Raw genomic sequence first — 14411 nt, 5'->3', positions numbered from 1 at the left:
ATACTGACTGGTTTTCTGATCCACACCAGATACTGACTGGTTTTCTGATCACACCAGATACTGACTGGTTTTCTGATCCACACCAGATACTGACTGGTTTTCTGATTACACCAGATACTGACTGGTTTTCTGATCCACACCAGATACTGACTGGTTTTCTGATCCACACCAGATACTGACTGGTTTTCTGATTACACCAGATACTGACTGGTTTTCTGATCCACACCAGATACTGACTGGTTCTCTGATCCACACCAGATACTGACTGGTTCTCTGATGACACCAGATACTGACTGGTTCTCTGATTACACCAGATACTGACTGGTTTTCTGATCCACACCAGATACTGACTGGTTCTCTGATCCACACCAGATACTGACTGGTTCTCTGATCCACACCAGATACTGACTGGTTCTCTGATGACACCAGATACTGACTGGTTTTCTGATCACACCAGATACTGACTGGTTTTCTGATCACACCAGATACTGACTGGTTTTCTGATCACACCAGATACTGACTGGTTCTCTGATCCACACCAGATACTGACTGGTTTTCTGATCCACACCAGATACTGACTGGTTCTCTGATGACACCAGATACTGACTGGTTTTCTGATCACACCAGATACTGACTGGTTTTCTGATCACACCAGATACTGACTGGTTTTCTGATCACACCAGATACTGACTGGTTCTCTGATGACACCAGATACTGACTGGTTCTCTGATGACACCAGATACTGACTGGTTTTCTGATCACACCAGATACTGACTGGTTTTCTGATCACACCAGATACTGACTGGTTCTCTGATGACACCAGATACTGACTGGTTCTCTGATGACACCAGATACTGACTGGTTTTCTGATCACACCAGATACTGACTGGTTTTCTGATCCACACCAGATACTGACTGGTTTTCTGATCCACACCAGATACTGACTGGTTTTCTGATTACACCAGATACTGACTGGTTTTCTGATCCACACCAGATACTGACTGGTTCTCTGATCCACACCAGATACTGACTGGTTTTCTGATCCACACCAGATACTGACTGGTTTTCTGATTACACCAGATACTGACTGGTTTTCTGATCCACACCAGATACTGACTGGTTTTCTGATCCACACCAGATACTGACTGGTTTTCTGATCCACACCAGATACTGACTGGTTTTCTGATCCACACCAGATACTGACTGGTTCTCTGATCCACACCAGATACTGACTGGTTTTCTGATCCACACCAGATACTGACTGGTTCTCTGATCCACACCAGATACTGACTGGTTTTCTGATCCACACCAGATACTGACTGGTTTTCTGATCCACACCAGATACTGACTGGTTCTCTGATGACACCAGATACTGACTGGTTCTCTGATGACACCAGATACTGACTGGTTTTCTGATCACACCAGATACTGACTGGTTTTCTGATCACACCAGATACTGACTGGTTCTCTGATCCACACCAGATACTGACTGGTTTTCTGATCCACACCAGATACTGACTGGTTCTCTGATGACACCAGATACTGACTGGTTTTCTGATCACACCAGATACTGACTGGTTTTCTGATCACACCAGATACTGACTGGTTTTCTGATCACACCAGATACTGACTGGTTCTCTGATGACACCAGATACTGACTGGTTCTCTGATGACACCAGATACTGACTGGTTTTCTGATCACACCAGATACTGACTGGTTTTCTGATCACACCAGATACTGACTGGTTCTCTGATGACACCAGATACTGACTGGTTCTCTGATGACACCAGATACTGACTGGTTTTCTGATCACACCAGATACTGACTGGTTTTCTGATCCACACCAGATACTGACTGGTTTTCTGATCCACACCAGATACTGACTGGTTTTCTGATTACACCAGATACTGACTGGTTTTCTGATCCACACCAGATACTGACTGGTTCTCTGATCCACACCAGATACTGACTGGTTTTCTGATCCACACCAGATACTGACTGGTTTTCTGATTACACCAGATACTGACTGGTTTTCTGATCCACACCAGATACTGACTGGTTTTCTGATCCACACCAGATACTGACTGGTTTTCTGATCCACACCAGATACTGACTGGTTTTCTGATCCACACCAGATACTGACTGGTTCTCTGATCCACACCAGATACTGACTGGTTTTCTGATCCACACCAGATACTGACTGGTTCTCTGATCCACACCAGATACTGACTGGTTTTCTGATCACACCAGATACTGACTGGTTCTCTGATCCACACCAGATACTGACTGGTTCTCTGATCCACACCAGATACTGACTGGTTCTCTGATCCACACCAGATACTGACTGGTTCTCTGATCCACACCAGATACTGACTGGTTCTCTGATCCACACCAGATACTGACTGGTTTTCTGATCCACACCAGATACTGACTGGTTTTCTGATCCACACCAGATACTGACTGGTTCTCTGATGACACCAGATACTGACTGGTTCTCTGATCCACACCAGATACTGACTGGTTTTCTGATCCACACCAGATACTGACTGGTTTTCTGATCCACACCAGATACTGACTGGTTTTCTGATCACACCAGATACTGACTGGTTCTCTGATCCACACCAGATACTGACTGGTTCTCTGATCCACACCAGATACTGACTGGTTCTCTGATGACACCAGATACTGACTGGTTTTCTGATCCACACCAGATACTGACTGGTTTTCTGATCCACACCAGATACTGACTGGTTCTCTGATCCACACCAGATACTGACTGGTTTTCTGATCCACACCAGATACTGACTGGTTTTCTGATCACACCAGATACTGACTGGTTCTCTGATCCACACCAGATACTGACTGGTTCTCTGATTCACACCAGATACTGACTGGTTTTCTGATCACACCAGATACTGACTGGTTCTCTGATCCACACCAGATACTGACTGGTTCTCTGATCCACACCAGATACTGACTGGTTCTCTGATCCACACCAGATACTGACTGGTTTTCTGATCCACACCAGATACTGACTGGTTTTCTGATCACACCAGATACTGACTGGTTCTCTGATCCACACCAGATACTGACTGGTTTTCTGATCCACACCAGATACTGACTGGTTTTCTGATCCACACCAGATACTGACTGGTTCTCTGATCCACACCAGATACTGACTGGTTCTCTGATCCACACCAGATACTGACTGGTTCTCTGATCCACACCAGATACTGACTGGTTTTCTGATCCACACCAGATACTGACTGGTTCTCTGATCCACACCCCTACCTTTTATTTTAAAGGTATCTGTGACCAACAGATGCATATCTGTATTCCCAGTCATGTGAAATTGATTTCCTTATACGAAATGTAACTCAGTAAAATCTTTTGAAATTGTTTCATGTTGTGTTTATCTTTTTGTTCGGTGTTCGATTCAAGGAAAATAGTAAATAGTATGCGTACACATTATCTTGTAGTACAAAACAAAACACAAAAAAAAAAGAGATTGAATTTGGCAAAACTCACCGTGCTCTCTGCTTATAGGAAATGGCCACAGCCAGGAGAGATGGCAATCAGTGATGACCAGCCATGAAAAGAAAAACAAGTCAGTTAGCATATCAAAACAAGATTAGACTGCAGGGCAGAACTCCTTTATCAGAATAGCTGTTCTAGCCAATCACAGCCTGAGAACGTACCAGCTCATTACCCAGAGAGAATGTATAAAGCCTGTGCTTTCCTCTTAACGAGCTCGTGAGGAGTAAATATTTATTCTGTAAATAATACTTGTCACTTAGGTAACTTCATTCTGTAAATAATACTCATCACTTAGGCAACTATACTACTCATCACTTAGGCAACTATACTACTCATCACTTAGGCAACTTCATTCTGTAAATAATGCTCATCACTTAGGCAACTATACTACTCATCACTTAGGCAACTATACTACTCATCACTTAGGCAACTATAATACTCATCACTTAGGCAACTTCATTCTGTAAATAATACTCATCACTTAGGCAACTATACTACTCATCACTTAGGCAACTATACTACTCGTCACTTAGGCAACTATACTACTCGTCACTTAGGCAACTATACTACTCGTCACTTAGGCAACTATACTACTCGTCACTCAGGCAACTCCTGATACAGAAGTAGTAAGGCTTCTAGAAGACTCCTGATACAGAAGTAGTAAGGCTGCTAGAAGACTCCTGATACAGAAGTAGTAAGGCTTCTAGAAGACTCCTCAAACAGAAGTAGTAAGGCTTCTAGAAAACTCCTGATACAGAAGTAGTAGGGCTTCTAGAAGACTCCTGATACAGAAGTAGTAAGGCTTCTAGAAGACTCCTGATACAGAAGTAGTAAGGCTTCTAGAAGACTCCTGATACAGAAGTAGTAAGGCTGCTAGAAGACTCCTGATACAGAAGTAGTAAGGCTTCTAGAAGACTCCTCAAACAGAAGTAGTAAGGCTTCTAGAAAACTCCTGATACAGAAGTAGTAGGGCTTCTAGAAGACTCCTGATACAGAAGTAGTAGGGCTTCTAGAAGACTCCTGATACAGAAGTAGTAAGGCTTCTAGAAGACTCCTGATACAGAAGTAGTATAAGGCTTCTAGAAGACTCCTGATACAGAAGTAGCAGGGCTTCTAGAAGACTCCTGATACAGAAGTAGCAGGGCTTCTAGAAGACTCCTGATACAGAAGTAGTAGGGCTTCTAGAAGACTCCTGATACAGAAGTAGCTTCTAGAAGACTCCTGATACAGAAGTAGCTTCTAGAAGACTCCTGATACAGAAGTAGCTTCTAGAAGACTCCTGATACAGAAGTAGCTTCTAGAAGACTCCTGATACAGAAGTAGTAAGGCTTCTAGAAGACTCCTGATACAGAAGTAGTAAGGCTTCTAGAAGACTCCTGATACAGAAGTAGTAAGGCTTCTAGAAGACTCCTGATACAGAAGTAGTAAGGCTTCTAGAAGACTCCTGATACAGAAGTAGTATTGCTTCTAGAAGACTCCTGATACAGAAGTAGTAAGGCTTCTAGAAGACTCCTGATACAGAAGTAGTAAGGCTTCTAGAAGACTCCTGATACAGAAGTAGTAAGGTTTCTAGAAGACTCCTGATACAGAACTAGTAAGGCTTCTAGAAGACTCCTTTCATCACCTCTGTGTTCCACATCGTGATGATTCTTCTCATCCTTAACAGGGAGGTTAGCCTGGCTCCCCAGAGCTCCCAGGGCCAGCAGCCCAGACCCTGGGATTATCCCAGGAGGCTGGAGCCCGGAGGGGTGGGCGGCCAGGAGGGGAGGACCACCGTGGGCTGCATGGGACAGGTGCTGAGCCTGGAGCTGTTGCTGCTGTAGATGGGCGGGGGGGAGGGGGGGGGGGGGGGGCAGAGAGGGAGCAAGAAGAGGACAAGTGGGTCAGAGGGTAAGAGAAGAGAGACGCCGTACACTAACCACTAACCCATAGAACCTCAGGATCTCTGTAACACAATCTGCTGTAGGTTTCCCCAGAAGATGCATTACTAAAGTAGTATATATATATATATATATTTTATTTTTTGCAAAGATCTAGACTCAAGTCACTCGTTAAAAGAGGCAAAGTTCTTCAAGTTACGAATTGCATCCATTCAGTCATAGAACACGATCAAACATAGTTTATTAAAATAATTGTTTTTACTTTGTGGCCGGCTGTTGGTCTAGGTTGCGGCGATAACATAGTAATTTACCTACGACAGTCTTCAGGGGAAACAGAACTATGTTTAACCAAATGTACTTTAGAAACCCCAGCCACTAAACACACAGGCTGATCACTTAAACCGGGACTATTTGACCAGCACGGAGAGATATTAACACATTAACACGTCTATAGCTGTCTAGGATAAGAGTGGATGACAGAGCTGTGTCCATCACAGTGCTCTTCTTTTTCCATACCAGGCTATGGAGCCAATAAGTCAGGTTTAACCAGGCTATAGAGAGATTAGATATTAACAGGCCTATAGCTGTCTAGGATAAGAGTGGATGGACAGAGCTGTGTCCATCACAGTGCTCTTCTATTTCCATACCAGGCTATGGAGCCAATACGTCAGGTTTAACCAGGCTATAGAGAGATTAGATATTAACACATTAACACGTCTATAGACATCTGGATCTGAGAGCAACAGACCTATATCCCCCTCTCAGTGCTACAGAGCCACGCCCCTCTCAGTGCTACAGACCTATATCCCCCTCTCAGTGCTACAGACCTATATCCCCCTCTCAGTGCTACAGACCTATATCCCCCTCTCAGTGCTACAGACCTATATCCCCCTCTCAGTGCTACAGACCTATATCCCCCTCTCAGTGCTACAGACCTATATCCCCTCTCAGTGCTACAGACCTATATCCCCTCTCAGTGCTACAGACCTATATCCCCCTCTCAGTGCTACAGACCTCTATCCCCCTCTCAGTGCTACAGAGCCACGCCCCTCTCAGTGCTACAGACCTATATCCCCCTCTCAGTGCTACAGAGCCACGCCCCTCTCAGTGCTACAGACCTATATCCCCCTCTCAGTGCTACAGACCTATATCCCCCTCTCAGTGCTACAGAGCCACGCCCCTCTCAGTGCTACAGAGCCACGCCCCTCTCAGTGCTACAGACCTATATCCCCCTCTCAGTGCCACAGAGCCACGCCCCTCTCAGTGCTACAGACCTATATCCCCCTCTCAGTGCTACAGACCTATATCCCCCTCTCAGTGCTACAGACCTATATCCCCCTCTCAGTGCTACAGACCTATATCCCCCTTCTCAGTGCTACAGACCTATATCCCCCTGTCAGTGCTACAGAGCCACGCCCCTCTCAGTGCTACAAACCTATATCCCCCTCTCAGTGCTACAGACCTATATCCCCCTCTCAGTGCTACAGAGCCACGCCCCTCTCAGTGCTACAGACCTATATCCCCCTCTCAGTGCTACAGACCTATATCCCCCTCTCAGTGCTACAGACCTATATCCCCCTCTCAGTGCTACAGACCTATATCCCCCTCTCAGTGCTACAGACCTATATCCCCCTCTCAGTGCTACAGACCTATATCCCCCTCTCAGTGCTACAGAGCCACGCCCCTCTCAGTGCTACAGACCTATATCCCCCTCAGTGCTACAGAGCCACGCCCCTCTCAGTGCTACAGAGCCACGCCCCTCTCAGTGCTACAGAGCCACGCCCCTCTCAGTGCTACAGAGCCACGCCCCTCTCAGTGCTACAGAGCCATGCCCCTCAGTGCTACAGACCTATATCCCCCTCTCAGTGCTACAGAGCCACGCCCCTCTCAGTGCTACAGAGCCACACCCCTCTCAGTGCTACAGACCTATATCCCCCCTCAGTGCTACAGACCTATATCCCCCTCTCAGTGCTACAGAGCCACGCCCCTCTCAGTGCTACAGAGCCACGCCCCTCTCAGTGCTACAGACCTATATCCCCCTCTCAGTGCTACAGAGCCACGCCCCTCTCAGTGCTACAGAGCCACGCCCCTCTCAGTGCTACAGACCTATATCCCCCTCGCAGTGCTACAGACCTATATCCCCCTCTCAGTGCTACAGACCTATATCCTCCTCTCAGTGCTACAGACCTATATCCCCCTCTCAGTGCTACAGAGCCACGCCCCTCTCAGTGCTACAGACCTATATCCCCCTCTCAGTTCTACAGACCTATATCCCCCTCTCAGTGCTACAGACCTATATCCCCCTCTCAGTGCTACAGACCTATGTCCCCCTCTCAGTGCTACAGACCTATATCCCCTCTCAGTGCTACAGACCTATATCCCCCTCTCAGTGCTACAGACCTATATCCCCCTCTCAGTGCTACAGACCTATATCCCCCTCTCAGTGCTACAGACCTATATCCCCCTCTCAGTGCTACAGACCTATATCCCCCTCTCAGTGCTACAGACCTATATCCCCCTCTCAGTGCTACAGACCTATATCCCCCTCTCAGTGCTACAGAGCCACGCCCCTCTCAGTGCTACAGAGCCACGCCCCTCTCAGTGCTACAGAGCCACGCCCCTCTCAGTGCTACAGACCTATATCCCCCTCTCAGTGCTACAGAGCCACGCCCCTCTCAGTGCTACAGACCTATATCCCCCTCTCAGTGCTACAGAGCCACGCCCCTCTCAGTGCTACAGACCTATATCCCCCTCTCAGTGCTACAGAGCCACGCCCCTCTCAGTGGTACAGACCTATATCCCCCTCTCAGTGCTACAGACCTATATCCCCCTCTCAGTGCTACAGACCTATACCCCCCTCTCAGTGCTACAGACCTATATCCCCCTCTCAGTGCTACAGACCTATATCCCCCTCTCAGTGCTACAGACCTATATCCCCCTCTCAGTGCTACAGACCTATATCCCCCTCTCAGTGCTACAGAGCCACGCCCCTCTCAGTGCTACAGACCTATATCCCCCTCTCAGTGCTACAGACCTATATCACCCTCTCAGTGCTACAGACCTATATCCCCCTCTCAGGGCTACAGACCTATATCCCCTCTCAGTGCTACAGACCTATATCCCCCTCTCAGTGCTACAGACCTATATCCCCCTCTCAGTGCTACAGACCTATATCCCCTCTCAGTGCTACAGAGCCACGCCCCTCTCAGTGCTACAGACCTATATCCCCTCTCAGTGCTACAGACCTATATCCCCCTCTCAGTGCTACAGACCTATATCCCCCTCTCAGTGCTACAGACCTATATCCCCCTCTCAGTGCTACAGACCTATATCCCCCTCTCAGTGCTACAGACCTATATCCCCCCTCTCAGTGCTACAGAGCCACGCCCCTCTCAGTGCTACAGAGCCACGCCCCTCTCAGTGCTACAGAGCCACGCCCCTCTCAGTGCTACAGAGCCACGCCCCTCTCAGTGCTACAGACCTATATCCCCCTCTCAGTGCTACAGAGCCACGCCCCTCTGTGCTACAGAGCCACGCCCCTCTCAGTGCTACAGACCTATATCCCCCTCTCAGTGCTACAGACCTATATCCCCCTCTCAGTGCTACAGACCTATATCCCCCTCTGTGCTACAGACCTATATCCCCCTCTCAGTGCTACAGACCTATATCCCCCTCTCAGTGCTACAGAGCCACGCCCCTCTCAGTGCTACAGAGCCACGCCCCTCTCAGTGCTACAGACCTATATCCCCCTCTCAGTGCTACAGACCTATATCCCCCTCAGTGCTACAGACCTATATCCCCCTCTCAGTGCTACAGAGCCACGCCCCTCTCAGTGCTACAGACCGATATCCCCCTCTCAGTGCTACAGAGCCACGCCCCTCTCAGTGCTACAGACCTATATCCCCCTCTCAGTGCTACAGACCTATATCCCCCTCTCAGTGCTACAGAGCCACGCCCCTCTCAGTGCTACAGACCTATATCCCCCTCTCAGTGCTACAGACCTATATCCCCCTCTCAGTGCTACAGACCTATATCCCCCTCTCAGTGCTACAGACCTATATCCCCCTCTCAGTGCTACAGAGCCACACCCCTCTCAGTGCTACAGAGCCACACCCCTCTCAGTGCTACAGACCTATATCCCCCTCTCAGTGCTACAGAGCCACGCCCCTCTCAGTGCTACAGAGCCACGCCCCTCTCAGTGCTACAGACCTATATCCCCCTCTCAGTGCTACAGAGCCACGCCCCTCTCAGTGCTACAGAGCCACGCCCCTCTCAGTGCTACAGACCTATATCCCCCTCTCAGTGCTACAGACCTATATCCCCCTCTGTGCTACAGACCTATATCCCCCTCTCAGTGCTACAGACCTATATACCCCTCTCAGTGCTACAGACCTATATCCCCCTCTCAGTGCTACAGAGCCACGCCCCTCTCAGTGCTACAGACCTATATCCCCCTCTCAGTGCTACAGAGCCACGCCCCTCTCAGTGCTACAGACCTATATCCCCCTCTGTGCTACAGACCTATATCCCCCTCTCAGTGCTACAGAGCCACGCCCCTCTCAGTGCTACAGAGCCATGCCCCTCTCAGTGCTACAGACCTATATCCCCCTCTCAGTGCTACAGACCTATATCCCCCTCTCAGTGCTACAGACCTATATCCCCCTCTCAGTGCTACAGAGCCACGCCCCTCTCAGTGCTACAGACCTATATCCCCCTCTCAGTTCTACAGACCTATATCCCCCTCTCAGTGCTACAGACCTATATCCCCCTCTCAGTGCTACAGACCTATATCCCCCTCTCAGTGCTACAGACCTATATCCCCCTCTCAGTGCTACAGACCTATATCCTCCTCTCAGTGCTACAGACCTATATCCCCCTCTCAGTGCTACAGAGCCACGCACCTCTCAGTGCTACAGACCTATATCCCCCTCTCAGTTCTACAGACCTATATCCCCCTCTCAGTGCTACAGACCTATATCCCCCTCTCAGTGCTACAGACCTATATCCCCCTCTCAGTGCTACAGAGCCACGCCCCTCTCAGTGCTACAGACCTATATCCCCCTCTCAGTGCTACAGACCTATATCCCCCTCTCAGTGCTACAGACCTATATCCCCCTCTCAGTGCTACAGAGCTATATCCCCCTCTCAGTGCTACAGACCTATATCCCCCTCTCAGTGCTACAGACCTATATCCCCCTCTCAGTGCTACAGACCTATATCCCCCTCTCAGTGCTACAGAGCCACGCCCCTCTCAGTGCTACAGAGCCACGCCCCTCTCAGTGCTACAGAGCCACACCCCTCTCATTTTAATGTGACGGTAAAAGTGTACTAACTTTATTCCCGCATAACGAAAATTAATTTTTAAAAATATTTTTAATTGCATAACATTTTCAAAGTTGAATGGTTTTTGTGTGATTTGTTAAATTGGGTTACCTTTTAATCAATGAATGTGGTGGAAATTTAGCTCAAATATATATATATATTCTTTTTTTAGGGAGTGTACTTACTTTTTCACATGAAATGTATTCGCCCCAATTTTTTTATTATATATTACCTTTATTTAACTAGGCAAGTCAGTTAAAGAACAAAATCTTATTTACAATGACGGCCTAGGAACAGTGGGTTAACTGGCCTAGGTACAGTGGGTTAACTGGTCTAGGAACAGTGGGTTAACTGGCCTAGGAACAGTGGGTTAACTGGTCTAGGAACAGTGGGTTAACTGGTCCAGGAACAGTGGGTTAACTGGTCCAGGAACAGTGGGTTAACTGGTCCAGGAACAGTGGGTTAACTGGTCCAGGAACAGTGGGTTAACTGGTCCAGGAACAGTGGGTTAACTGGTCTAGGAACAGTGGGTTAACTGGTCTAGGAACAGTGGGTTAACTGGTCTAGGAACAGTGGGTTAACTGGTCTAGGAACAGTGGGTTAACTGGTCTAGGAACAGTGGGTTAACTGGTCTAGGAACAGTGGGTTAACTGTTCTAGGAACAGTGGGTTAACTGGTCTAGGAACAGTGGGTTAACTGGTCTAGGAACAGTGGGTTAACTGGTCTAGGAACAGTGGGTTAACTGGTCTAGGAACAGTGGGTTAACTGGTCTAGGAACAGTGGGTTAACTGGTCTAGGAACAGTGGGTTAACTGGTCTAGGAACAGTGGGTTAACTGGTCTAGGAACAGTGGGTTAACTGGTCTAGGAACAGTGGGTTAACTGGTCTAGGAACTGTGGGTTAACTGGTCTAGGAACAGTGGGTTAACTGGTCTAGGAACAGTGGGTTAACTGTTCTAGGAACAGTGGGTTAACTGGTCTAGGAACAGTGGGTTAACTGGTCTAGGAACAGTGGGTTAACTGGTCTAGGAACAGTGGGTTAACTGGTCTAGGAACAGTGGGTTAACTGGTCTAGGAACAGTGGGTTAACTGGTCTAGGAACAGTGGGTTAACTGGTCTAGGAACAGTGGGTTAACTGGTCTAGGAACAGTGGGTTAACTGGTCTAGGAACAGTGGGTTAACTGGTCTAGGAACAGTGGGTTAACAAAAGGCAAAAGACCTCCTGAGGGGACAGGGGACAGGTGACAGGGAGCCTGGTATTAAAGGACAACTCACAACAAGAGAGATAACAAAACACTACATGAAGATGATTATTTACAATGACAGGTCTACCCCGGACGACACTGGGCCAGTTGTACGCCGCCCCTATGGGACTCCCAATCACTGCCGGATGTGATACAGTCTGGATTCGAACCAGAGACTGTAGTGGTGCCTCTTGCCAACTAACAGGTACTGCCCACACACTAACAGGTACTGCCCACACACTAAAAGGTACTGCCCAGACACTAACAGGTACTGCCCACACACTAACAGGTACTGCCCACACACTAACAGGTACTGCCCACACACTAACAGGTACTGCCCACACACTAACAGGTACTGCCCACACACTAACAGGTACTGCCCACACACTAAAAGGTACTGCTACACACTAACAGGTACTGCTACACACTAACAGGTACTGCTACACACTAACAGGTACTGCTACACACTAACAGGTACTGACCACACACTAACAGGTACTGCTACACACTAACAGGTACTGCTACACACTAACAGGTACTGCTACACACTAACAGGTACTGCCCACACACTAACAGGTACTGACTACACTAACAGGTACTGCTACACACTAACAGGTACACTAACAACAGGTACTGCCCCACACACTACACACAGGTACTGCCCACACACTAACAGGTACTGCTAACACACTAACAGGTACTGCCCACACACTAACAGGTACTGCCCACACACTAACAGGTACTGCCCACACACTAACAGGTACTGCCCACACTAACAGGTACTGCTACACACTAACAGGTACTGCCCACACACTAACAGGTACTGCTACACACTAACAGGTACTGCACTAACAGGTACTAACAGGTACTGCTACACACTAACAGGTACTGCTACACACTAACAGGTACTGCCACACACTAACAGGTACTGCTACACACTAACAGGTACTGCCCACACTAACAGGTACTGCCCACACTAACAGGTACTGCCCACACTAACAGGTACTGCTACACACTAACAGGTACTGCCCACACTAACAGGTACTGCCCACACTAACAGGTACTGCTACACACTAACAGGTACTGCTACACACTAACAGGTACTGCTACACACTAACAGGTACCACACACTAACAGGTACTGCCTACACACTAACAGGTACTGCCCACACTAACAGGTACTGCCCACACACTAACAGGTACTGCCCACACACTAACAGGTACCCACACTAACAGGTACTGCCTAACACACTAACAGGTACTGCCACACACTAACAGGTACTGCCCTACACACTAACAGGGTAACTGCCACACACTAACAGGTACTGCCCACACTAACAGGTACTGCCACACACTAACAGGTACTGCCCACACACTAACAGGTACTGCCACACACTAACAGGTACTGCCCACACACTAACAGGTACACACTAACAGGTACTGCCCACACTAACAGGTGCCCACACTAACAGGTACTGCCCACACACTAACAGGTACTGCCACACACTAACAGGTACTGCTACACACTAACAGGTACTGCTACACACTAACAGGTACTGCCACACTAACAGGTACTGCTACACACTAACAGGTACACTAACAGGTACTGCTACACACTAACAGGTACTGCCCACACTAACAGGTACTGCACACTAACAGGTACTGCTACACACTAACAGGTACTGCCCACACTAACAGGTACTGCCCACACTAACAGGTACTGCCACACACTAACAGGTACTGCTACACACTAACAGGTACTGCCCACACTAACAGGTACTGCTACACACTAACAGGTACTGCTACACACTAACAGGTACTGCTACACACTAACAGGTACTGCCACACACTAACAGGTACTGCTACACACTAACAGGTACTGCTACACACTAACAGGTACTGCTACACACTAACAGGTACTGCCCCACACTAACTAACACTAACAGGTACTGCTACACACTAACAGGTACTGCCACACACTGCCCAACTAACAGGTACTGCCCACACACACTAACAGGTACTGCCCACACACTAACAGGTACTGCCACACACTAACAGGTACTGCCACACACTAACAGGTACTGCCCACACTAACAGGTACTGCCTACACACTAACAGGTACTGCCCACACTAACAGGTACTGCCCACACTAACAGGTACTGCTACACACCCACACACTAACAGGTACTGCCCACACACAGGTACTAACAGGTACTGCCCACACACTAACAGGTACTGCTACACACTAACAGGTACTGCCCACACTAACAGGTACTACACACTAACAGGTACTGCCCACACACTAACCACACTAACAGGTACTGCTACACACTAACAGGTACTGCCCACACTAACAGGTACTGCTACACACTAACAGGTACTGCTACACACTAACAGGTACTGCCCACACACTAACAGGTACTGCCCACA

General features: G+C 48.2%; 2 protein-coding genes across 2 annotated transcripts in view; both read right to left on the bottom strand.

Moving 5' to 3' along the window:
- Window positions 1-14411, bottom strand: part of LOC135561317 (uncharacterized) — a 755535-nt gene that overhangs the window by 143228 nt on the left and 597896 nt on the right. The window lies entirely within an intron of this gene.
- Window positions 1-14411, bottom strand: part of tle3a (TLE family member 3, transcriptional corepressor a) — a 191914-nt gene that overhangs the window by 78878 nt on the left and 98625 nt on the right. Inside the window, exons 7-8 of the mRNA XM_065002855.1 lie at window positions 5163-5355; window positions 4825-4835 (exon numbers count right to left, since the gene is read on the bottom strand). Of these exons, the coding sequence (XP_064858927.1) occupies window positions 4825-4835; window positions 5163-5355 (204 nt within the window). The remainder of the gene's footprint in view (window positions 1-4824; window positions 4836-5162; window positions 5356-14411) is intronic.

This window comes from Oncorhynchus nerka, linkage group LG17 (genome assembly GCF_034236695.1).
Source record: "Oncorhynchus nerka isolate Pitt River linkage group LG17, Oner_Uvic_2.0, whole genome shotgun sequence".
Taxonomy (NCBI): Eukaryota; Metazoa; Chordata; class Actinopteri; order Salmoniformes; family Salmonidae; genus Oncorhynchus; species Oncorhynchus nerka.
Note: the sequence above shows the minus strand (reverse complement) of the source record. Positions and strands in the feature narration are given on the sequence as shown.